Source organism: Phoca vitulina, unplaced genomic scaffold (assembly GCF_004348235.1).
Source record: "Phoca vitulina isolate PV1807 unplaced genomic scaffold, GSC_HSeal_1.0 scaffold80, whole genome shotgun sequence".
Classification (NCBI taxonomy): domain Eukaryota; kingdom Metazoa; phylum Chordata; class Mammalia; order Carnivora; family Phocidae; genus Phoca; species Phoca vitulina.
The window spans coordinates 2,763,033-2,789,021 of NW_022589783.1; the positions used below are offsets into that span (position 1 = coordinate 2,763,033).

Below are 25,989 nucleotides of genomic sequence, written 5' to 3' on the forward strand. Positions count from 1 at the left end.
CCAAGCTAGTGACACGCGATACGATTCTTTCTCGTGATGCCAGGCAATGAGCAACAGCCACAGCTCCCTGTAGCCAAGGGATCATGAGGGTAAAGAACCAATACACTGACAACCATCTGTACCCACACAACCATTGTTTGTCACTTTCAGTACAGTATTCAATATGTTACATAACATAGTCAACACTTCATCATAAAACAGGCTTTGTGTTACAGGATTCTGCCTTAAAGTAGGCCAGGCTAAGCTATAATATAATGTTCAGCAGGTTAGGTCTATGCATTTTCAGTTACAGTATTTTCAATTTACAGCAGGCTTATCAGGACATAACCCCGTAAGCTAAGGAAGAGCTGTACTGAAACAACCTGTTTCTTCTAAGGATTCCTGACGTAACATTTTAAAACGTAAAGGTTCTGGCTCTCTGCTCCTCCCCTCTTCTTGCGCAGTACCAGCTTCACCCGAGACACAGTGCTGAAGGTCTACATGTTCCAGTATGATCCCACCAGGGCAAATTCAATGGCCCTATCAAGGCTGAGAACAGGAAACTTATCAATGGAAAGCCCATCTCCACCTTCCAGGAGCGAGATCCCACCACCAAATGGGGTGATGCTGGTGCTGAGCAGGTTGTGAAGTCCGCTGGACATGGAGAAGGCTGGCACTCACTTGAAGGGTGGAGCCAAGAGGGTCATCATCTCTACTGCTTTTGCTGAAGCCCCCATGTTTGTGATGGATGGGCATGAACCATGAGAAGTATGACAACTCCCCCAAGATGGTCGGCAATGCCTCCTGCACCACCAACTGCCTGGCCACTCCGGCCAAGGTCATCCATGACCATGGATGGCCCCTCTGGGAACGTGTGGTCTTTTAAGTGTGGGAGGCTCTGCTAGAGGATTTTTACAGGATCCTGGAGGTCAGGCTAACGTCAAGCTAAGGCTGCCTTTTGCCTCTAGCCAAGTATTAATGCTGAGGCAGCTGAGCTCCTTGAAGGTCACCCTGCCTGTCCCAAGAACTTGTCAATGTGCTGCAAAGGAGATTTAATTTTTTCTATATTTCTTTTGCCTTTGTTCTCACATCAAGAGATTATGTTCATGAGTCAAGACTCATTATTACTGAAATGTCAATCTCTCCCCAAACTGATCTATAGATTCAACATAATCCCAATCAAAATCCTAGCAACTTTTCTGTAGAAATTAAAAAAGTGATTCTAAAATTCATATTGAAATACAAAGGACCTAAAATAACCAAAACAATTCTGAAAAAAGAGCATGTTGGAAAACTAACATTGTCTGATTTTAAGAATTATTAGAAAGCTATAATAATGAAAACTGTGGTGTTGGTATAAAAATAGACAAATAGACCAATGGAACAGAACAGCCTATCGAGAACATACGTGGACAACTGATATTTTACAAAGACTCAAAGAAAAGTCTTTTCAAACGGTACTAGAAGAATTGGATCACCATATGGAAAAAAAAAGGGGGGGTGGGGTGGAGAAAGAGAGAAGGGAAAAAAGTGAACCTGGATCCATTCCTTATTAAAACACAGAAAAAACTCTTGTGGTCCCTGGGTTAGGCAAGGACATACTGGTGACAGCAAAAGCCCAATCAATAAAAGAACAAAGTAAGAATCTGGACTGCAACAAAATTTTAAAACTTCTATCCTCCAGAAGTCATCATTAAGAAAGTGAAGACAAGCCACACTAATAGTAAGTCTGTGCAAAGTACATATCTATTAATAAAGGACCTGCATACAGAAAATATTAAAAACTCTCAAACTGAACAATAAAAACTCAACTTTTTCTAAAGGGAAAATTTTTTTTTTTTTTAAGATTTTATTTATTTTAGAGAGAGAGAGCCGCAAGCAAGGGGAGGAGCAGAGGAGGAGGGAGAAAGAAGGGGAAAGAATCTTAAGCTGACTCCGAGAGGAGCCTGGACACAGGGACCCATCAACCCTGAGATCATGACCTGAGCCGAAACCAAGATTTAGATGTTTAACTGAGTGAGCTGCCCAGGCGTCCTTAAGGGGAAAAATATTTAAATAGAGACTTCACCAAAAAAACATGTATGTATGACAAAGAGCATATGCAAAGATTCTCAACATTACACTGTCATTAGGGAAATGTAAATTAAAGCCACAACAATACAGCAGGACATATCTATGAGAATGAGTAAAATTCAAGACCTCCTATACCAAGTGTTGTCAAGAATGTGGAGCAACTGAACTCATACTCTGCTGACAGGAATGTGAAGTGATACAATCACTTAATAAAATAGTCTGGCAGTTTTGTTTTTAAAGATTTTATTTATTTGAGAGAGAGAGCACAAACAGGGACGAGTGGCAGAGGGAGACACAGGCTCTCCGCTAAGCAGGGAGCCCGATGCAGGACTTAATCCCAGGACCCTGGGATCATGACCCGAGCCGAAGGCAGACACTTAACCGACTGAGCCACCCAGGTGCCCCAGTCTGGCAGTTTCTTAAGTTAAATATACCCCTACCACATGATCCAGCCATTCCACTCCTTTGTAACTACCCAAGAGAAAAAAAATATATAAATCCATGCAAAGGCTTGTACACAAATGTTCACAGGCACAATATTGGTAAAAGCCCAAAAGTGGAAACAACCCAAATGTCCATCAACAGGCAAACAGATCAACAAATTGTGGACTATCTGTAAGTACAATTCTACTCAGCAATAAAGGAGAATTAAATACTGATACACTCAACAACATGGATGACCTTCAAAATAATTATGCTGAGAGAAGCCAGACAAAAAAAAGAACACATACTCTCAGATTCCTTTTTATAAAATGGTACTGTTACAACAGTAACAGAATCAGCATTTGCTCAGGGACAGCAGGGCAGGAAGCAGGAATTAAAAAGGACACGAAGACACTTCTGACGATGACACATTCATTACCCGGACTGTGGCTGTGGTTTCATGGATGTATACATATATCCAAACTTATCAAATTGTATGTTTCAAAGATACGCAATCTCCTGTATGTCAATTACACTTCAATGGAATCAGTTTTTTTTTTTTTTTTTTTTTAAAGATTTTATTTATTTGACAGAGAGAGCCACAGCGAGAGAGGGAACACAAGCAGGGGGAGCAGGAGAGGAAGAAGCAGGCTTCCCGCAGAGCGGGAAGCCCGATGTGGGGCTCGATCCCAGGACGCTGGGATCATGACCTGAGCCGAAGGCAGACGCTTAACGACTGAGCCACCCAGGCGCCCCTGGAATCAGTTTTTTAAAAAAGATAATTAAGAAACTCTGGTCAGGGATGAAAAACTCAAATGTCTACAGGAACGGGGCGCCTGGGTGGCTCAGTCATTAAGCGTCTGCCTTCGGCTCAGGTCATGATCCCAGGGTCCTGGGATCGAGCCCCACATCGGGCTCCCTGCTCAGCGGGGAGCCTGCTTCTCCCTCTCCCACTCCCCCTGCTTGTGTTCCCTCTCTCGCTGTGTCTCTCTCTGTCAAATAAATAAATAAAATCTTTAAAAAAAAAAAAATGTCTACAGGAAGTACACAGGGGAATATAAATGAGCAAAGCAGACTAGGTGGGAATTACATCAAATTAGCAGGACTTTACCTTGTTTACAGACAGGAGCATTACCACATATTACAGGTAACGCACACCCAGTGAAGGCAGATTCCAACTCTTCAAGAGAAGACAAATATATGGATTGTTCCTTAGTTTTTAAATGTAAGCAACTAATTCAAGTTTCTGGGGGCACCTGCGTGGCTCAGTGGGTTAAGCATCTGCCTTCGGCTCAGGTCATGATCCCAGGGTCCTGAGATCAAGCCCCAAGTCGGGCTCCCTGCTCAGCAGAGAGCCCTGCTTCTCCCTCTCCCTCTACCCCTCCCCGCCACTCGTGCTCTCTCTTGCTCTCGCAATCTCTATCTCAAATAAATAAATAAAAATCTTTAAAAATAAATAAATAAACAAAACAATTCAAGTTTCTGTGTTAGTTTTCCTTCCTCCCCCGGATTACATACTTCATGAAAACAGAGAGTATTCCCCAGCTATGACAACGTGAACAAAGTCCCAACATTTTATAAGCAAAAAGGTTTGTTCATGGCTTTTTTCACATCAGTTCACAGTGAAGGTATTAATGGTCACAATCACCCCTGGCAGATACTGCTAATTACAACACCCAATTCTGCTGAGGACAGAAAACCTTTATGCCAAGGTAACGATCACCTAGAAACCTTAAAAATTATACAATCCCTGGCCCCACCCTGAATCTGATTCAGTGGGCTCTATTTTTTGTTTTTTAAAGCTTCTCAGTAATTGTAATGACAGCTAGAGCTGAGAATCCCTGCCCCCAGTCGACCACAATCCATCAGAGAAGATACTCCAGAAGAAAATTTAACTGTCATCTTGCTATATATATATATATATATATATATATATATATATATATATATAAACTGCTTCCTGCAGTTAAATCCACAAAAGTCAAAATTAGAAGCCTGGATTATGCAAAAATAGTTAAACAGATACTTCTCCAAAGGAGAGACCCCCATAAAATGTCCAAGAAAATTAAGGATTAGTGCAAGTTAAGCAGAAACTATGAACAGAACTAAGATCATGAAACCCGATTCCTTCAGTCAACAATTATCTGAGCACCTAATGTATGCCCGGCATTGTTCTAAACACCTGACATACAGGGGTGTACAGAATAAAAATTTCCACCATGTGTAGGTTACAGTCTAACAGGTACAGACAAACAAAATCCCACAAACAAATATATATGGAAAACAAGGAGGAGGGGAGTGGGAGGTGCTAACCAGGCTGATTACAATTTTAAAGAGAATGATCAGCGTAAAATGCATTTAAAATGGACATGGGAAGCACTACCAATATAATTAATGATACAGTAACAGCACTGTATGGTGACAGATGGGAGCTAAACTTGTGAGCACAGCAAAAGGTACAGAGGTATATAGGTACAGAGCTGTCAAATCACTATGTTGTAACCTTGAAACATGGAACATTTTATTGATTATACTAAAATTTTTTAAATTTAAAAACAAAATGTACATAGGTTGTATCTTTCAATATTTACTGTATTAGAAATTAAAACCAAGGCATTTTTAAAATATTTTATTCACAAATTGATGTAAAAGAAACAATAAACCCATTACACGTTAACGTAACATATTCTTAATGAAAACTGTATTTATTTATTTATTTATTTTAAAGATTTTATTTATTTGACAGAGAGAGAGACAGCGAGAGAGGGAACACAAGCAGGGGGAGTGGGAGAGGGAGAAGCAGGCTTCCCGCAGAGCAGGGAGCCCGATGTGGGGCTCGATCCCAGGACCCTGGGACCATGACCTGAGCTGAAGGCAGATGCTTAACCACTGAGCCACCCAGGCGCCCCGTTAATGAAAACTGTATTTAAAAAAAGAAAGATTTTTGTTTTGCAAAACTCTTTAATGTCTCTCTGTAGAAGACAGCTTGATTTTTACATGTGCTTCTGCATTCGATCTCTTGCAATATATTGTTCTGACTGAAGTGCATGAAATAAATCCAACTCCAAATGTATGTGAAGTTGTAAGAGGGCATTAAGTGTTTTCAGGTAATTTCAGATATTCTTGATACTATACCAATACTCGATACGTGGCGGTTTCTCAAAGGCTATTTGCAATGAAGAATCTGAAGCCTTATCAATGAACATTTCATACTCTCACCTGTTAAAATGCAATGGTATGTCTTGCATTGTTAATACATCTTTTAACATGAGTGATTATGTAACATCTTGAAAATACACGTTCACTGAGTTTTGCTGCTCTTTCAAATGTGGACACCTTTCATTATTCAATATCAAAAATTACATTTGTTAATAGCACCACCAATCTCATCAGAAAAGTATTCAAATATTGGGACGTCTTCAAGTTCACCATAGCAAATACAACTTTTCCAAAATTCTAATTCTAATTTGGAAGCTTGGATTTTCTCATTGGCAATCAATACTGTCGGTTGATTCCTTGAACAGAGGCTCACTTCATTTGCAAGAAAACATCTGCCAAATACTAAAGTCTGAATAATTCTAGTTTTGTCAGTTGTCTTTTCAAGTAAAACTGGTGTTCTATGAAAAAAACAAAACAACACACAGCAAATTCAGCTCTCAACTCAATCAGAGAAGTACTTTTCCTAGAGGCCACAGGTGGTAGTAACAGAAACACCTTATGCATACTTCCCATTTTGTCATAAACCTTTTCTTTTTTTAAGAGGGAGGGCGATGGGGAGGGGCAGAGGAGAGAGAAAGAGAGAATCTTAAGCAGGCTCCACGCCCAGCACAGAGCCCAAGAAGCAGTGCTTAATCTCACAACCCTGAGATCATGACCTGAGCTGAAATCAAGAGTTGGACACTTAACCAAATGAGCCACCCAGGTGCCCCAACCAATATTATTTTTTTTAAATGTACTTCAGGGTCAAGATTTAATAAAATTAATAACTTTTACTGCTTCATCAAGGATCTTCCTAAAAAAACTCTTGTGTTTTTTTCTCTGGGAGGCCTGACTTCTAACAATTTATGGCCACTGCCTGAACTCATGCTAAGGCAACAAAATGACTCACCATTACTTTTGCAACAATGGTGCAAATGTAACCACAGTAAAAAAGACACATCAGGTCTTAGTACTCTTATGAAAATAGTCCTGGGGACTCTTTAAGACTTTGAAAGCTGTTGTCGTCCAATCAGTGAACATAGATAGTATGGACAGGGATGCTTACCAGGAATGTTTTATCAAGAGGGGAAAAATGGAAATCAAGCAAATACCCAACAAAAGATGACAAAGCAGAGAGGTAAAATTAAAATACAGTCTTGCAATTATATACTAGGCAGCAGTAAGAACTATCAGTAGTATTGCTGTATTTCTGACATGGAAAAACGTCCACAAATAATATATCATAGGGGGAAAACATCCCACAATATCATGCAGTATAATGGACCACTTTATATGTAAAATGTATACATGTATGTGTGTCTGGAAGGATATAAGTAAAACCACTAATGGCAGTTATCTTTCTGTATGGAATTAATTACAGATTGTCCTCTGTTATTTGTCCTTACATTTTTACAGAACCTATTTTCTTTCTTAGAATAACAACTGTCCTTACTAAAATAATATGCAACTATAAAAACTTCTTGCAATACCTAGAAGGTATAAAGATGGTATTGAAATCACCCCAAATTTCTCTGATCAGAAATAGGGCACCTGGGTGGGTCAGTTGGTTAAGCATCCGACTCCTAATTTCTGCTCAGGTCATGATCTCAGGGTCAGATCAAACCCCACATTGGGCTCTGCGGTGGGGCATGGAGACTACTTAAGAGTCTCTCTCTCCCTCTCCCCCATCCTCGGCTAGAGCCGGCTCTCAACAAAAAAAAAGAAAAAGAATAACAGTCATAACATCAAACAAACATCATTCTAAATGTTTATGCACACATTTGAACATATAATGTGCAAACTTTAAACAGGACGGCACAATGTTCTTAATGAAGTATGAAATTTCATACTATTTAAATTTATCAGCGTAAAAAGCCACTGAAAGAGTGCCTGGGTGGCTCAGTCAGTTAAGCATACGACTCCTGATCTCAGCTCAGGCCTTGATCTCAGGGTCAGGAGTTCAAGCCCTGCACGGGGCTCCATGCTGGGCATGCAGCCTACTTAAATATATCTTAAAAAAAAAAAAAAAAGCCACTGAAGTAAAATCAATGGAATGACTGAAATTCAAGTAAAACTTTATTCAATCCAAGAGGTATTTTGAGGTTAATTTCCAGGCAAAAAAAAAAAAAAACATACAGCATAATAGGGGCTGGGGAAAGGAAAGTTTGGTTTTACAGTAAGAGTTAGGAAGGCTGAGCAATGACTAGATTTTTGAAAAGCAGATGGGCATAGAGGGAAGACAGCAGAGAGCGTGAAAAGTGCTGTCTAAGCCCAGAAGACCGTGACTAGTTCGGTAGGTGTGAAACAGCCATTCACTGACAGAAGCAACAGGAAAAATAAATGCTGAAAAGGTAGATTTGGGACATTACTGAAGAATCAGTGTGAGAAATCTACACTTAATATGCAACATAACTGCAGTTTAGAAAAATTATCTAGCAGCAAAAAGCAGCAATAACTGAATTGATAACAGATTAAACAATGGTCTGAACAACAAAGAACTACAAACCAAGTAATAAGGAAAAAAAAAATCCTGGCTAGCATCACAGTAAATAGGTGGGAAAATAAGACAATGGATCAGAATCTATTTTTTTAAGATTTATTTATTTATTTTAGAGAAGCAGAGAGAGAAGCATGAGCAGGGGGAGGGGCAGAGGGAGAGAGAGAAACTCCAGCAGACTCCCCACTGAGCACAGAACCCAACTCAGGGCTCATTCCCACAACCCTGAGACCATGACCTGAGCCGAAATCAAGTGCCCCATTAACTGTCCATTTAGAAACTCCAAGTCATGTCAACTAAATGACAAGGACGAAAGAAGTCAAAGAAAACATCAGTATTTCGAATCTGGAATATTAATGGGATGTGAACTGATTGATAAATGTGCTGGTTTATTCTGGGGTTGGGGATGGGTAGAAGGTAATGAGTTTGGTTTTTAAAATGATGCATGGGTCTTACTACACACCAGTCACCTTTGTTAATACTAAAAGCAAGGCTGACTTGCTGGCTGTGCAGGACTGAACAGTCTCTGATCTTCAGACACTAGGCAGATGTTGAACAATTACATTCCATTCTGACCCTCATAATCCGGAGTTAGCAGAGAGGTTAAGGGCTCAGTCTCACGAGACTGCCCCACTTCAGATGGTCAGCTTCAAACTGGGTGCCCTGGCTACCCATACTTCTACTGGCCAACTACAAATTCAGGGCTTCCCACAATCACCCTTCCCCCAGGTTAAATAATTCAATTGAACAACTTACAGAACCCCTCACAGAACCCAGGAAAACATGATACTATGACAGTTTACTATAAAGGATAAAAATGAAGGGCCAGATATAAGTAGGACGAAGCTGGGAAGGGTCCAAGTGCAAAAGCCTCTGTCCCCATGGTAAGGGTATGCCACCCTCCCAACACAGGGATGTGGGAAGCTATCCCAAATCCCTTCACTGAGGGATTGTTATGGAGGTCTGATTAGATAAGCATGAATGCTAAACCACTGACCAAAGATGACAGAACTCAATCTCCAGCCCATCTCCTACCTCCCAGGAAATAAGGTTGAGGCTGAAAATTCTAACCCTTTAAACATGTGGTTGGTTTTTCAGGCAACTGCTCCCCATCCTGAAGCTATCTAGGTTACCCCCCCCAACAGTGAGTCATTCATTAGCATACAAAAGACAATAAACTCAAAGGATTTTAGGAGCTCTGTGCCAGGAACCTGTTCACCAGAACCTCACAATGTGACCTTATTCAGAAATAGGATCATTACAGATATAATTGTTAAGATGAGGTCATACTGGATTAGGATGGGCTCTAAATCCAATGACTGCTGTGGCAATTCCACTTCTGAGTATACTTACAAAAGAACTGAAAATACAGGTTTGAAGAGGTATTTATACACCCATGTTCATGGCAGCATTACTCACAATAACCAAAAGGTGGAAGCAACCCAAGTGCCCACCAATGCATAAATGGATAAATAAAATGTGGTCTAGCCATACTACTGGATATTATTTAGCCTTGGAAATGGTGACACCTGCTACAACATGCATGAACTTTGACAACCTTATGTTACGTGAAATAAACCATTCACACAAAGACAAATGTCGAATGACTGCTCTTACACAAGGTCCCAAGAGTAGTAGAAATCATAAAGACAGAAAGTAGACTGGTGGGTGCCAAGGGACGGGGGAAGGGGAATGGGAAGTTTTATGGGGACAGAAGGAGTAAGAAGGTGGAATACAGATGAAATACGACTGACCATGATTTCATATTGCTATAACTAGATGATGGACATACAGGAACTATGCAATTATTTTTAAGTTGAAATTTTTCCCACAATAGGTCTTTTTTTAAATAAGAAATATTTTAAAGTAGGGGCGCCTGGGTGGCTCAGTCGTTAAGCGTCTGCCTTCGGCTCAGGTCGTGATCTCAGGGTCCTGGGATCGAGCCCCGCATCAGGCTCCCTGCTCGGCGGGAAGCCTGCTTCTCCCTCTCCTGCTCCCCCTGCTTGTGTTCCCTCTCTCGCTGTGTCTCTCTCTGTCAAATAAATAAATAAAATCTTTAAAAAAAAAAAAGAAATATTTTAAAGTAAACTATGAATAATTTTCTACTTCTGACGAAGACTCAAAACATCTGGCTGTATACTGTTGATGAGAGTGTGGGGACACAGGCATTCTTTGACTAGTGGTGGCCGTGCAAAATGGCACAAATCCTACACAGAACTGTGTTTGACAATATCTGGCAAAGATCTACATGCCTTTCTCTCTTTTTCCTCACTCTGACTAGTCTAAACCAAAGACACACTGGCAAAAATACACAGTGACCTACACACACACTAACCTTCATGGCATAAAATAAATATTATGTACTGGTTACGAATACATATACGTAGATGTATTTCTTAATTTAACATCTTGACAAATATACACTGGAAATACACCAAATTCCTGATAGTGTGAGACTCCGGAGAAGAGGATCACGCAAAGCATAATGGGGACCTTATCTGTAATACTGTCCTTCATTTAAAAAACAAACCTGATGCAAATGTGACCAAAGGTTAAATGCTAATTCCAGCTGTGAGGTTAATAGGTTTGTCTTGCTACTCTTTACAGTTTATTTTATTGAATGATTTCTCCCGGCACACAGGTCAACAGGAAGTGAGAGGGACCCAGACCCAGACAAGTACTGCGTTATACAGGTTAGATATCCTCTCACGCTCTGGCCACAAGGTACGAACATGGAACACATGCTTGAAGGGAACCATTTATGATGGAGAAAAAGGGTTTTTTAGTTGTTGTTTTTTTAATGTAGGAACAAGCTCATCATGTGTAGGTGTCTGTATGGAAGGGAAAAGTGATCAAACATGAGGGTGAAGCAAAGGAGGGAAAATGACTCGCAGTGAGGTCCCAAAGGGAAAACTGCTGGGAATCCCAGCGCAGGTGTAAATTCACGCAAGCTTGGGGGAAAAAAGTCTGGGCTGAAAAGGCTTTTTCTGAAGAAAGCAATCTCATCTACTGACACCAAAGAAATAAAAAAAATTTTTTTAAGTAATGCAGTGAGATACAGCTACAGCAACATGGAAGCAGAAGACAACTAGTAATTCCCAAAAGGAAGTAAGAATGACTCTCAACATGGGTGAACCTGTTTTTGGACAAAGACCACACCTAATGAGGCAGAAAGCAAGAGCATATTTTCTTCCTCCTGGAATATGGAATATAAAAATGGAGATGGAAAGAACCATGACTTGAAATTCTAGGAAATAAACTAAGACAAGAACTCTTGGCCCATTTTTATTATTCTTACATTTCCTACAGTCATTTTCCTTCTGTTCACCTTTAGAATACGGACAAATCCTTTTTGTAAAGTTGCAGTTTGTATCTGTCACACTGAGCAGAACCAAGAGAACAAAAGGTGTCCACATAGTCCAGCTGAAGCAAGAACAATGCATCCCTGAAGTCCAAGGGGAAGATTAGCTTAGCAGGACAAGCGTGGTCGATACCCCCACCCGTGGACTCTCCCTGGAAGGCCAAACATGGTGCTAGACAGTCATTCTATTTCCGTAAGGGAGCAGGTTTCCTTAGAGCAAGATTACAGGTATCTCCTGGAATTTTTACACCTTTCAGTTACACAGCAACCGATGTCTATAACTAACCCAACTCTCTTACTTAGCATTCTCACTATTTCTTCTTTTCCAGGAACCTGAAACTTGGATTAGAAACAATATAAAACATTAGCTTGAATAGGGTTCTAGTCAATTGCCTAGTCCAAGGGCCAGCAAATTACAGTCCACAGGCCAAGTAGGGTCTGCCACCCATTTCTGTCCAAATTTGGCTACTACCTGTTTATGTAAGCAAGCTTTTATTGGAACACTGTATGCCAATTCAATTACATATTGTTCATAGCTGCTTTCAACCTACAAGGGTAAAACAATAATTGCAACAGAAACCATGTGATCTGCAAAGCCTAAAATATTTACTATTTGGCCCTTTACACATAAAATTTGCCAATCTTTGCTGTAGTCTAAAGGTTCTCAACCTTCTTCTTTTTACCTCAACATCATTCTCATGTTGATACGCTCACATTCTGAATCACTAACAGTCAAATTTCCGTATTTTATAGGCGAGTAAATCTAGACCCTTTATTTAAACCGTAACTAGAGAAAACAATCAGGGTAATGTTCGAGACCTTTGCAAGTGAGCATATTAGCCCTACAGAGTAAAACTACTAAACTGAGTAACCAAGCAAAATATTCAGAGAGAGGCCCTACGCCAGGTTGTCTGGAAAATAATTTGTAGTCATTGTTTTAACAATCTCTCACATGGGGTGCCTGGGTGGCTCAGTCTATTAAGCTTTGGACTCTTGATTTCAGCCATGGAGCCTGCCTGAGATCCTCCTTCTCTCTCTCCCTTTCCCTCTGTCCCACCCCCAAAATAATAAATAATAAATAATCTCTCACGTATGTGGGCCCCTGGACAGGTTCTCCCTAAAATGAACTTTGTATTTTGTTTAGGAAGTGTAGGGCACATTGACCATTTGCCCTATCTTACCACTGAATTTCTCCTTCCTGTCTTTGGATATCAATCATAGTATGAGTCCTAATAGAAGACAGGGCTTTGCCTCCCAATATGGAAACTATAAAAGGTAGATCCTTGATCCTCTATCATCCTGGGCAGCCTGGAAGAGGACAAGTGGTCTGAGCTCAGCCAACCGAATGTTCCCATCATGACTTAGAATCAGAGGAAATGATACCCCATTTCTTTGCCCAGAATCTCGACCCTCTTTTAAAAAAGTGAAACCTTCAAAAATAAATAAGTGAAACTTTCTAAACTGGTGAAGATCAGCTGCTAAATAGGTGAAATTCAGGGGAAGAAACATCAAAGAAAAGGAGAAAGTCCACTCACCAATCCCTCTTTTGCCTTCCACAGACATATGTAACAGTTGTGCTGACTGAGGTCACCATACTCACCGCAATGGTGCAGAGGAAATGCAGGAATACGTTTCTTTGTGGGGCTCTGAGTTAGACTGCGCGAGGCGAGGCAAGGCAAGACACTCGCAGAAGGTTTGAGTCCCAATTATCATTACAGTTACTCTCAGGTGGCAAAGGCAGCGCATACACACACAGGACAGGAGGCCGTCTGGGAGGTAGGAGGGAGCCCCAGAAAACCATGTTGCTGCACCTGGGTTTGCAGGAGCCATGAGAGTCAGTGGTGACTTCTTGAGAACTGATAGGGTCCAAAGTCAACACCTGCAGTGCTGCAGACCAAGAAGGCCATGAGATTCCCCAAGAGCCTTCAGGGTCACAGGACTTCCAGGCAAACTCCGGACAACCAGGCTGAGATTATCAGAGAAAGTTTTCCTGACCGTTGTACCTCCACCTTTCTAAGGATTATGTAAGCCTCTAATTCCTGTATTAAAATCGCTTCATACTTGAAATGCATAGCATGGCTTCTGTTCTGACTGAAACACAGACTGATAAAACTCAAATAATCCGAGCACTACTGAAGATCTTAACAGAGACTTCATTTTACTTCAACAAGCTATCATTCTTACATTGGTTTTCTCCTTCAATCCAACTGCAAGTCTTCCTTTTTTTTCTTACAGATGTGAAAACCAAGACTAACGAAAGTTAGTAAACAACAAAACCAGATTTAAACTCAGGCCTACCAAACACCAAGTACAGCACTCTTACATTTATTTAGGAAGCAACTGTAGTAACATACCCTCTGATTTCCTATATAAAATATCAGAGGGCAACTATGACTTCGTTGATGATTAGGTAAGAAGATCACTTATTCATGGCACCTACTAAATCATGCAGGCAGAATCACTAAGTATAGGTTGCAATCTGGGGGTGTACAAGGCACATACTCTCATTGAATTACACTGTCTTGACTTAGTTAACATTTTTAAAATGGTGTTATATATATATAAGTATTAGAGTTCCACCTTTCAAAAAAGAGGAGAAAATATCAAAAGATCAAGGATAGCGGACACATTTCGCCATAGCTAAAACAGCTAAAGATAAACAGCATTTGACCAGAGAGGAACAAAATCCCTCCTACTGAAGGAGTGGCAGCCTCAGAGCATCCCTGGAGCACAGCTCCACCAGCAGCTGGGGGCCTGCCCGAGGCCCCAGAGCAGCCCTGAGTGCTGCGCTTCTCCAGCCTTACTCAGTTACATAATCTCTTACTTCCTTCTATGAACTACCGCAGTGCCTATCTTCCCAAAAGCATCTTAACGAACTGTCTCTTTATTCTTATGAAGCATAACTGAAGCATCAGAAACCAATAATAAGAGTTTCAGAAGGTGTGAACAGAGGAAATGAAAGGGAGAAAAATACAAGAAAATCTCCCAGAACTGAAGATGCATATTTCCACACTAAAGTGTCCACCAAATGCAAAGCACAATAAAAAGACCTAGGCTAACGAAATTTTAGAACACTGAGGAGGAATTGTTAAAATCCTCCAGGGAGCGGAAAAGGTCACATACAAAGGAATCAGAATGCCATCAGACTTTTCAACAGTAGAACTGGAAGCCAGAAAAACAACACAACACCACCACCAAAAATCTAAGGAAAATGAATTCAAGTCTAGAATTCTAGGCCCAACCAAATCATCAATCAAGTATAAGAATAAAGAATTTGTTCACACACATGAGCCTCAAAAAAATTTACCTTTAACACACTAGAAATGGTAGTGTTGAACCGTACATTAATTCAAAAATATAAACATAAAAAAGTATTTTTCCAGGGGCGCCTGGGTGACTCAGTCGTTAGGCGTCTGCCTTCGGCTCAGGTCATGATCTCAGGGGTCCTGGGATCGAGCCCTACATCAGGCTCCCTGCTCCGCGGGAAGCCTGCTTCTCCCTCTCCCACTCCCCCTGCTTGTGTTCTTTCTCTCACTGTCTCTCTCTGTCAAATAACTAAAATCTTTAAAAAAAAAATTATTTTTCCAGAAAAATTTATCAAAACTGACCCACAGAAGGGCGCCTGCCTGGCTCAGTCAGAAAAGCATGCAACTCTTGATCTCGGGGTCATGAGTTCAAGCCCCATTTTGGGTGTAGAGATTAAACAAACTTAAAAAAAAATTACCCAGAGATTTCTAAAAAGCTAAATAGACCAATAATGGTAGAAGAAACTGAAAAATAAAGAGCTACCAGACCCAACGGCTTTGCAGACAAAAGTTCTTCCAACTTAGATTTAATACAGAGATTTTTTACACTGTCCCAGAAAACTTCACAACTCATTCTAGGAAGCCAGCATTTCATTAAAAAAAAAAAAAAAAAAAAACAGGATAGCACACATGCACACACAAATACAAAGGAAAAAAACTATAATCTGATCTTTCTTAGGATCACAGATAAATCCTAAAATGAAATTCAATAATATATTAAAAAGAACAAAGCATAAAGAAGGTTTTGAGACCAAGAATGCAAGGTTGGTTCATCACTAGAAATCTATCAATACAATACATTAAGAGATTAAAGAAGGGGTCTCATAGATTACCTCAACAGATGCAGAAAAAACCTTTGATAAAATAAAAAACCCAAATCAAAAAACAATTTTCTTTGCTAAAAAGCAGTAACTATCAGAAACCTATAGCAAACACCATATTTAATGGCAAAACATTAAAAGAACACTCGTTAAAACTCAGAACAAGATGACAAAATACAGATAGATGCCTTTCGCCACCCATATTCTTCAACATCATACTGGAGGACTTGACAGTGAAAGCCTCCGAGACAAGTAGAAAAAAAAGAAATGAGAGCTATAAATACCAGAATAGAAGACTCTGCAGGTGTGACTAACCAGAAAATCTAAAGTACCAAACTATTAAAACAATGTTCAAAAAACCAGCTATATATAATTCAATTATATTTTTAAAAAGCTTTTCTATAATAGACCAATAACAAATGTGAGAATGTAGTAAGATAAAAAACTACGCCATCTACAGTGACAAATATAAAATATTTAAGAATAAAACAAAAAACTACATAAAGAAAATTTTACTGGGGCGCCTGGGTGGCTCAGCTGGTTAAGCGTCTGAGCTCTTGATTTCAGCTCAGGTCATGATCTCAGGGTCTGGAGATGGAGCCCTGCATGGAGCTACCCCTCCCAACCTCCCTGGGGCACAGGCTCGCTCTCTGAAATAAATAAATCCTTAAAAAAAAAAAAAAATTTACTTAATGTAAGTTCCATAAAGGTACAGATCTCTAGTATATTCACTATGTACCCCAGCCTCTTAGATTAGTGCCCAGCACAGAACAAGTACTCAATGAACACTTGGTAAAGATGACTGACAAAAAAGAAAAGCTTGACAGAAACACTCCTGTTAATATTGTAAAAATATCAAACACTCTCAAATTATGTAAATAAACTCAATGCAATCTCAATAAAATTCCAATAGAATTCTTTATAGAACGTGACTGATGATTCTGAAGTACACTTTTTTAAACACATAGACTAATCAAGAAACTTCTGAAAAAGAACATGCCATCATATATACATAACATATACCCCTACATACCCCCATATATATGTACACACACACTATGAAATAGTAATTCTAGAAAACTGTTAATGGGAACTTAATATATTACGAAGATGGAAAAGATGGAGAATTCAATAAATCGTATTAGAACTGTTATAGGTCCCAAAAGCACACAACACCCAAAACAAAACTCCATATGGAATTAAAGCTAGATATAAAAAAGCACAGAATCATAAAATGTTAAAAGCATAGAGGAACTCTTGGCATAGAGACACCATTACAAAAAGAAAAAAAAAACTTACAAAAAGAAGTGACATATTTCAGAGTAAAAATTTTAAACTTCCATATAGTGAAAAGTTTAAAACAAATTTATTTATAGGACAAGCACAATTTTTAAAAAAGGGGTTAATAATCCTGATAAAATATACAAAGAATGAAAAATATATAAATAATGACAAAGAGATCAACCACCCAATAAAAAAAAGCCAAATGATATAAACATGCAATTCACAGACAATATATGAAAAAATGCCTAATTTCTCTGTAGATCAGGAAAATATAGCAACATTATGGCTATTCTGTCCCAAGATGAACAAAAATTAAAAAGATTCTTAGAAAGGGCATGGGAAATGGGGTACTCCCACACACTACTGAGGGAGGATAAAGTGGTACCAACTTTTTTTTAAGGACAACTTTCAATAGCTATCAAAATGTTAAATATATGTAACTTGCAACACAGTATTTCCACTTCTAGAGGTATGTATCCTCCAGGAAACTGCATAAGCACACTAACTTGTGTCTATAGCTGTTTAGCACAGTATTTTCCACAGTAGTTTAAAAGCAGAAATAACTGAAATGGCCATCAATAAAAAAAATGATTAAATGCTCAATAGTAGACCCATAAAACTCTCACCTATTGACATGGAAGATCCCCAGGACCTACTTTTTTTTAAGATTTTATTTATTTATTTGAAAGAGAGAGAACGAGAGCACACACACAGGGGGCGGAGCAGAGGGAGAGGGAGAAGCAGACTCCCCGCTGAGCAGGGAGCCCCATGCGGAGCTCGATCCCGGGGCCCTGAGATCATGACCTGAGCCAAAGTCAAATGCTTAACCGAATGAGCCACCCAGGTGCCCCCCCCCCCAACCCTCAGGACCTACTTTTAAGTGAACAAGGCGAACTGCAGAATACTACATGATTCTGTTGGTACCATAAAAGTCCACAAAGCTAAAAATGTTCAATTTACATATGCACAGAAAAGGGTACAAAAGGATTCATAAGGAAAATATTTCATACTTTAACTCACTCACTTGTCAAATTACTTGTTGAACATATACAATGTGCCAGGAACTTGGAATAAGTGGCAAGTAAAACGGGCAGCAGTCCTGTCTTCATGGGGCTTACAGACTAGGGGGAAGATTTTTTTTTAAAAAAGAAGCAAATAACAAAATAAAATTACAAGCTGGGATAAACGTTCTGAAGAAAACAAGGCAGAACAAAAGGGAGAACAAGCAGGAGGTGGACGTGCCTCAGACAAGAAGGCCTCCCGGGGCGCCGGGCCCGGCGCGGGAGCGGCCAGCCCCCACCGGAGGCCGGGAACGGGGCTGCTGGCCAGAGCAGGGCCCGGTGTGTCGGGTGCGGCCCTCGGAGCCGGGCCACACAGAACGCACAAACCTTGCACGGACTCTGGCTGTGGTCTAAGAGCCAGGGAAACCAGGTGCCTGCGATGACACGGCAGGGAAACCTCCAAAACATCAAGGACAGAGCCTACCTACTCCTCTAAAACAGCAATTCTCAAACCTTCTGGACTCCAATTCATCAAGGACACCGAAACGCTTTTACCGAGGTGAACTGTATTCACGGACATTCACCATCTTGCAAATGAGAAACTAGCGACTCGGAAGGACACGCCAGCAGCCGTCTGTGTAACGCCCGCACGACCCACGGCCTGTGGAATCGCCGCCGCACACGCGCTCTGCTCCCGTGAAGACAGCCCCGGCCGAGTTCCCGACCACACTTAGAGGACGACGCGCAACCCAGGATCCTGGCCCCAGAAGTACCGAGTCAGGGCACCACGCATTTTCAACTTTTAACTAGAAAGCCTCACCTCGAACAAGCAAAAGAATCACCCGACAGAAAGGCGGGGGGCGCAAACCGTACTGCCCAAAGGGACATTTCTGCGTTGAGTCTCTGCGGTTCCTCCCACTTTGCCAAACAAACGTTTTAATATTCACACCGAAGTTCTGAGCAGGATGACTGCAACGCATGCACAAGAAGCGTGACTCAAGGACACCTCGAGAGTGGACATGGAACGATGCTCGCTAATGCTCACCAAACGCTCTTGTCGACACTTTACCACCCCAGGGGCTCCTTTACCAGCGCTTCCGCGCAATCACCAAAGTCACTTTCAAGTATTCTTCCATATTTAAGATTAAACAAACAAACAAACAAACCACCTCAATCAACAAAATGTAATTTCACCAGTGATTTTTACCCGGAATTTGTTAGGTGCCCTGTCAAAATCACTGATGCTTGCGAAACCAGAAGAAACCACGCAAGGGAACGGACTCAGTATCTAAAGGCATCTTGCCCGATCCGTCTCTGTACGCCGCTGACGAAGCACTAACAGACGTTCACCGGACCAGGGAGGGGCTCACGTAGCAGCAGACCCTCGAGTGGGGGTCCTTCCCTAAGGATTCCCAGTTTCTGAAATGCCGCCCTGCCCCACACTCCTGCACAACGGGGCTCTCTCCCCCAGCTGCGTCTCTGCCTCGGGCCGGGAGTCCACCTGAGCTGGTCAGAGGCCCCCCTCCCACAAACCCCGCTCGCCCGCACGGCCGGTCTGAGCAGGTCGCGGCCCCGCAGGCCACAGCCTCGCCGCCCGGGACCCGCCGCCGTGCCGAGGGGCCCACGGCTGATGCAGGCGAGCCCCGGCACCGAGGCTCGCGGGCCACCGCGCCGCGGAGACCGACGCGGGAGGCAGGACGACGCGAGCCGAGGGAGCCCCGGCCCGTCCCCCCGCGCGGGGCGGCTCACGTACCTCCGGCGCCGGCTCCTCCGCCCGCTCCCAGGGCGGCCGCCATGGTGCTCGCGGGCCCGGCCTTCAGGGTCGCCCCGCCAAGCCGGCCGGTGGGCCGCCGGCCGGCCGGAGCCCGGAAACGCGCGGCGGAGGACGGGGGACTGGGGACCGGGACCGGCAACAGGGGGGAGGCGGCCGGCGGTCTCGGGCACTCCGGCCCGGCTCCTCCGCAGGAAGAAAACAACAGACTATCGCAACATGGCCGCCGGCCCGCCCGCCGCCGTGGTGCACGCCGGGATGATGGCGACCGGCAGGGCGGGCGCGGACCGCCTCCGCGGCGCCGCGGCTCCGGGCCGCCTCCAGGGACGCAGGGCAAGCGCGGAGGGCGAGTAGGCGCGCAGCCGCCGCGCTCGACTCCGGCAGCCGCAGGGTTTGCAGCGGCGTCGGGAGCGGTTGCCGGCCGTAGTCCGGTCCCGGGTTCTGTCGTACGCCGCTTTGCAGCAGTTGGCGCCGCGCTTTCCGGCCGGCGGCCTGCGGGGCGGTGGGCGGGGCCGGCGCCGCCGCCAGGGCCGGGGCGGGGCGTACTCGGAGAAGCGAGGCCCGCGTCGGGAGACGGGCTGCAGGTGCTACCCGACACGCTGAGCCACGCAGCGCCGAAGTCAGTGGGAGTTTGCATTTCTGAGCAGCGAGAAAGGCCAGAAAACGAGGTGCTAGTGAGTGACGTCAAGGAAAGGACACGGGGCTTGGGGAGCCTTGTGTGCTTGTTGGCAGTTGGGGTGTGAGGGCTGTGGATGCAGTGGGGTCGTAGAGTACACAGGAGCTGCAAACCTGGACTCAGTGACAGCGAAGGTGGGGCCTTACGGGGGAAGGAAAGAAAGGGCCGTCGGGGTAGAAAGAGGAGGCTGAGCAGAGACTCAGAGACGTCAGAGGACTTCCTAGGGACCGAGAACTGCCAGCAGAGCGTATTGGAGGAGGAAGGAGGAAGTAAGCTGTGAGCTGCAAAGGGGACACGGGCCAGATGCATCCAGGACTTTGGGGCATTTTCCTGAAGCTGTAGGGCGTATGAGAAGGCTCTAACAACAGAAGTTACATGATAAAATTTGTGTTTTAGGAAGACGGCTCCGACAGCAGGAGAGCCGATGGGCAGCATGGAGAGGTAAGACACCCTTAGGAAACGGCCGCCGCAGTCCAGGCAGCAGGTGGCTTCCTGCATGGGAAGGTGGACATGTGACAAAACCTTAGTGGTAGACTACATGAACTATAAAATTCTTTGAACTTTTACATACGTTTGAAGTTTTTCATAATAAAATGTTTGAGAAAAAATAAGCTTTCCTGGATTAATAACTAATGTAAGTAATTCTCATCTAAAAGATAAAAACCAAAGAACAATTTTAAAAGTTATTTTGATTCACCTGCATGTAATCACTGCAAAAAATAATAATGATAAGCTTGGTAAGCACCCGGCATAACTAAGTCTCCGTCAGAAAGCACATCAGCACATCCGGATTTCAAATGGCTTGAAGCTCTAATCACCTTGCATTACTTTTTGAACTGTGGAGGATGGAATTCCTAACTCAGAAAATGTTTTTCAGGTTGGTTTCACTGGTGATCTAATACTCCACACACACACATCCTGGTGATCTTGAGAAGGATGATTCAAAAAACCAAATACCCAAAGATGAAACAATCTCATAGATACTTTGTAGCCAGGTTATAATTGAGGAAAGACCTCTGTCTCAGTTATGAATGACCTAAAAATGAATTTCTCTAGGACACACATCTCTACATTTTTTCATAAGACACCCACTGGAAAAACTTGAGCATGGACACCGAATATTTGAAGATGTTGATAAATTACTGTGAGTAAAGGTTTAACAAACCCCTTTTCTTCTCAACAGGCAGATTTCACTTTGGGTTGACTTTTTAGCTTGTCGTAGAAACCTAATGGAGTCAGAATGTCAGCTGCGTTATGAAACATCATTGGTCCTGTTAAAGATGCACTCTGGCTGGTACACTTTTTCTGGCTGGAGAAAACGGAATGATCTTTAAACATCTGTCAGGAAGCCAGACCTTTAGGCTCTGTTTTAACTGAGTTTGGGGATCTAAAAGATAAACTCAGGTAACTATTATGAGATGTATCAGTTCCCACGGTCTGAGACTGCTGAGCCAGGGCCACTCCTACTCCATCTTACCCTGAGTGACAGCTGGGGAGTCACGAGCAGCTCTGCCAGGAGCTCATGCATGCCTATACGGACTGCAGGGAGGAGCACCTGATAATGCCCTGCCCCCAACATGTTTCTTCTCTATCCTCTTAAATGAAGCTGCTGCCAGGTGTGGCATTACAGGAGTGTAAATGGTTAAACCTAAGAAGACCTCCTAGTGGGCACTTACAATTTCATACATCTCCCACTGAAAATCTTACAAGTTCAGCTTTGTTTTTAGTTAAAAGTGAATATAGAAGCTTTCCTCTTATGTCAATAGGGACTGAAAAGTCTAGGGCCCCTCCCTCCTGCTCTAAAACAGATTTTGCAGAAAAAAATTTGTTGGGTTGCTGGATTTTAGAAATTAAATCTCCAGGGGATCAAAAGAGAAGGGGGGGGAGAAAAGGCCTAAGCTGTAAGTCGTGAGCATATAAGAAAGGTTAGGTTTCTCCGAGGGAAGGTACCCTGTTGGCACTGCTAATAAGAAATAAGTTCTTAGTCCTCTGGTGGGGTGAGAGAGTATGAACATGAGGCTCCCAGATTAAGCCAGAGATCCTGGAAAGGCTTCCTCAAATTATACTTCCATGTTTTTCACAGTTTAAGATCAACCAACTGTGAACTTACAATCAGAGATCACGAAATACAAGGGAAGAAACCACTGTAATTGAGAGTTGGAAAAATAAAAACTGTAGATTGTACTTCCAAGGACCTCAGATATTAAAATTAACAGGAACAAAAAATATGAACTGTTTAAAGAAATGAGTAAAAGTGAGAAACCAAGAGGAGACCCCACAGTGACCACAGAGCCATGTAGCTGTCCTTTTCCTCCCAGCCTTCTCTTCAAACAGTCTTGTCCTGAAGCCATTAGGTGACACTGATGGTGACATGGCAAGGGCGGGGGAGGTGGAGACAGCCGTGCTGACCCAGATCTGAGTATCAGACCCCATGCCCCATGAGAGGGCTGCCTAGTATGGGAAGTGAGATCAAAAGGGTGAAGAGTATGTCCTTGTTTATTGGCAGGCCAGGGTAAGGAGTCACCTGAGCAGAGTAAGGAGGGCCTCTGCCCATGGGACTAGTGCAACACGGAGAGTCCCAGCCTGGGCAGGATACCAGGACATCACCCCGGGTGGGCCCATACAATTTACTCTATGTTAATCTTTTCTATAAGTTTTGTATTGCTTTGAAACAAACAAACAAAAAATATTAAAAAACAGGAAAGGACCAAAGAGAGCATTGTTTAAAAATGTAATTGCTGAATTGTGGTGATGGTGAGGGTATCACAGGTGTGCACATGTCCAAACTCATCCAATCGTGTACATTGAATATGTGCAAGTTTTTGTGTATCAATCATACCTCCATAAAACTATGACAAAATGAACTGTTGGAGTAAAATCCCAACAGAAAGGTTAAATAGGTGAGACCCAGTTGAGGGAATTTTAGAGTTGAGGACAGGCAGGAATGGATTGCCCAGAATGGACCGCAAAGAGGAAAGGCATGGAACAGTGTGACTGAGGCATTTTACAACCAGGAGGACAGAACAAGAGTGTCGGACTGGAGGTGCACAGAAGAGAACAAAGACCATGGAAGAGAGGCAGGATCTGTGAAGATGACTCCTGAGAATTTTCAAGAACCAATGAAAGACATCAGTCCACAAATACAGGAAGCATGATGAGCATCAGGTAAGCAAAGTTAAGAGAAATCTACACCTAGATGCATGTGATGCAACTAAAAAATATGTCCAAGAAAGAGAAGACCTTAGAAGCAACGAAAAAGAACCTGCCACATCTGGTCATGCCGGAGCAGCTGGGGCAGGCTCCCTGCACATGTTACAGCAGGAAAGCTGGACAAATGTGAAACGCACTGTTTTCTGGCATTGGACAACACGCAGTGCTGGACTGCGGTCACCAAGACAGAGGAAACCACCACAGCGGGCCTTACCGTCCAGCTTTCTCCTGGGAAGCACTTTCTGGACCTTGGAGGAGGAGGGGAAACTCAAGTAAAACCCAGTGATCGTAATGACTTGAGAGATCAGAGTTTCGAGGGGCTGATGGGGGCATTTGTGGGGCTCAGTGCTAGAGGTGATGGAGCTACATCGAGAAGGAGCCCCAGAAATCTGCATGGGGTCACCTGGAATTTCGTTCCAGGTGAAACCCCATGAGGATGGGAAAAGTACAAGAAGAGTCAGCTAAGTGGAACAATTCGCAGAGTTCACACCACTGTCCCCATGACTCCATGGACGTGTTCAGAGCTCCTGAGGTATGTGCATCCCACTTTAGATATGGCTGCTTCTCCAGTCCCTAGGCCAGCATTTCTCAAGGCGCCATCAAGCTTAGAAATTCGCTTTAAAATCACTTTTGGGGGGCGCCTGGGTGGCTCAGTCCATTAAGCGTCTGCCTTCGGCTCAGGTCATGGTCTCAGGATCAAGTCCCAAATCGGGCTCCCTGCTCCACGGGGAGCCTACTTGTCTCTCTTCCTCTGCCGCTCCCCCTGCTCGTGCTCGCTCGCTCTCTCTCTGTCAAATAAGTAGATAAAAATCTTTAAAATAAGTGAAATCACGTTTGGGTCCTTGTTAAAAGGCAGATTCCTAGGTTTCGTGCCAGTTTTATCAAGTTTTGATTTCTGGAAGTTGGGTCAGGAAATCCCTTCCCAGGTGCCTTGTATGCTCACCAGAGTCTAAAACCACCTCCATGGATGTTTCAAGTTGGGAAATGTTAGCTTATCCGACTTAGCTTTCTTTTACGGCTCCTATTGTGGAACTCTATAATGAATTCCCATTTTCCAGGGGAGGAGCTATGTGCTTCCTTGATTTTACAGTTTCAAGCTCAGGAATCTAGGGGAATGAGGTCTTTAGGAATATTCTGCTCTGTGGCAACCCCAGGATGGGTGTCAGTGCTAAGGGCGTGAGTGGCGTGAGGCAGGTGCGGGAAGGAGGCTCTCTAGGCGTAGATGCGGAGCACGCGCTGAGTTCTAGCCTGGCGTGTGTGATCAGGTGCGTACCTAGCTGGCTGTGGTACTGGGCACCGCTGAGTCCCCGGAGAGTCCCTCAGAGCACAGACTGCTTCAGGCCAAGGCAGAAAAGCTGATGAAGCCACACTTTGTATTTAAATAGCCCTGTTTCCCCAGGAGCTCAGAATCCTCATTTATCCCCACACACCACCTATGGGGAGGCAGTGAAGTAGCCTCACCTTGCCAGTGAGAAAGCTAGCTGGCCCAGATCACATGATGCCGTCCCCTCTGTGAGAGCCCACCCTCCCACCCTCCTGGGTGCCCTGTGGTAGCAGCAGGGTAGGGCCCTGCCTCTCCCGGGACCTCAGTACAACAGGACAAACCCGTCTTTCCCCACGAGTGCACCTGCACGTGCACCCAGCCAGCCCCCCCACACACTGGCCTAAACCCTCACAAGCTCAGGCATCCCCAAGGTGATCCTTTTGAGGGATTCATTGCTGAGACTTACATATTCACCTGGTTCTTCTCAGTTATTACTTTCTGTAATTGTTCTTTTTATGGTGCTTTCTTTTCTTAGCCTGTTTTTCTCTCATTATTAAGAACATTTGCTTTATAAAGATATTAGAAGGATGTCATCCTAAGGTGCCCTAAAAGTAAAATATCCTATATGAGTTGGAGGATTTTAGATGTAAAGAGGTTACATAATGCATTTAGTGCTGACAAGTGGGATAACCAGCGAGACGTCAGACACACCTGCACCATCTACCGTGGGGTGGTGCGCGAACCCAAGGTCCCGAGCCTCATCACTTGCTTGAATTTCAGGGCATCGAAGTATAAGCATAAGATGGTAACCGATAAGTTGATGACAGAGCAACAGTAAGTTTGATTCTCATTTCTAGCATAGGATCAGAGCTCCACATCAGAGACAGCCCCACTTCTTGAGTACAAGTGTGCAAAGGAAACCGCCAGCACCCCAGGATGTTTCTTTTGCTAACAGTGACTTATCGTGTGACACGTGAGGTCCCTGGTATTACTCCGGTAAGATACTTTTTGCAATCGTGTTTCAGAAGTATGTCAACCTAATCCAGTCAAGAAATGGGCAGAAGACATGAACAGACATTTTTCCAAAGAAGACATATGAATGGCCAACAGACACATTAAAAAAATG

The 25,989-nt window shown here is 43.2% G+C and overlaps 1 protein-coding gene and 1 long non-coding RNA gene across 3 annotated transcripts in view; one reads left to right on the top strand and one right to left on the bottom strand.

Moving 5' to 3' along the window:
* The window catches only part of RBM33 (RNA binding motif protein 33), a 127,589-nt gene extending 107,632 nt beyond the window's left edge, over nucleotides 1-19,957 (bottom strand). Inside the window, exon 1 of one of the 2 annotated variants that reach the window (XM_032394402.1) lies at nucleotides 19,696-19,957. In XM_032394402.1, coding sequence (XP_032250293.1) covers nucleotides 19,696-19,738 — 43 coding nt within the window. In that variant the 5' untranslated portion in view covers nucleotides 19,739-19,957. Of the gene's footprint in view, nucleotides 1-17,965; nucleotides 19,570-19,695 lie in introns of those variants that run through there. The other variant, XM_032394401.1, reaches the window with a different exon arrangement.
* Nucleotides 19,958-20,255: 298 nt separating this feature from the next.
* Nucleotides 20,256-24,125, top strand: LOC116625667. The gene is made up of 3 exons (XR_004298120.1): nucleotides 20,256-20,381; nucleotides 20,786-20,830; nucleotides 24,020-24,125. It is a non-coding gene; the product is annotated as an uncharacterized LOC116625667 (long non-coding RNA).
* Nucleotides 24,126-25,989: the final 1,864 nt, after the last annotated feature.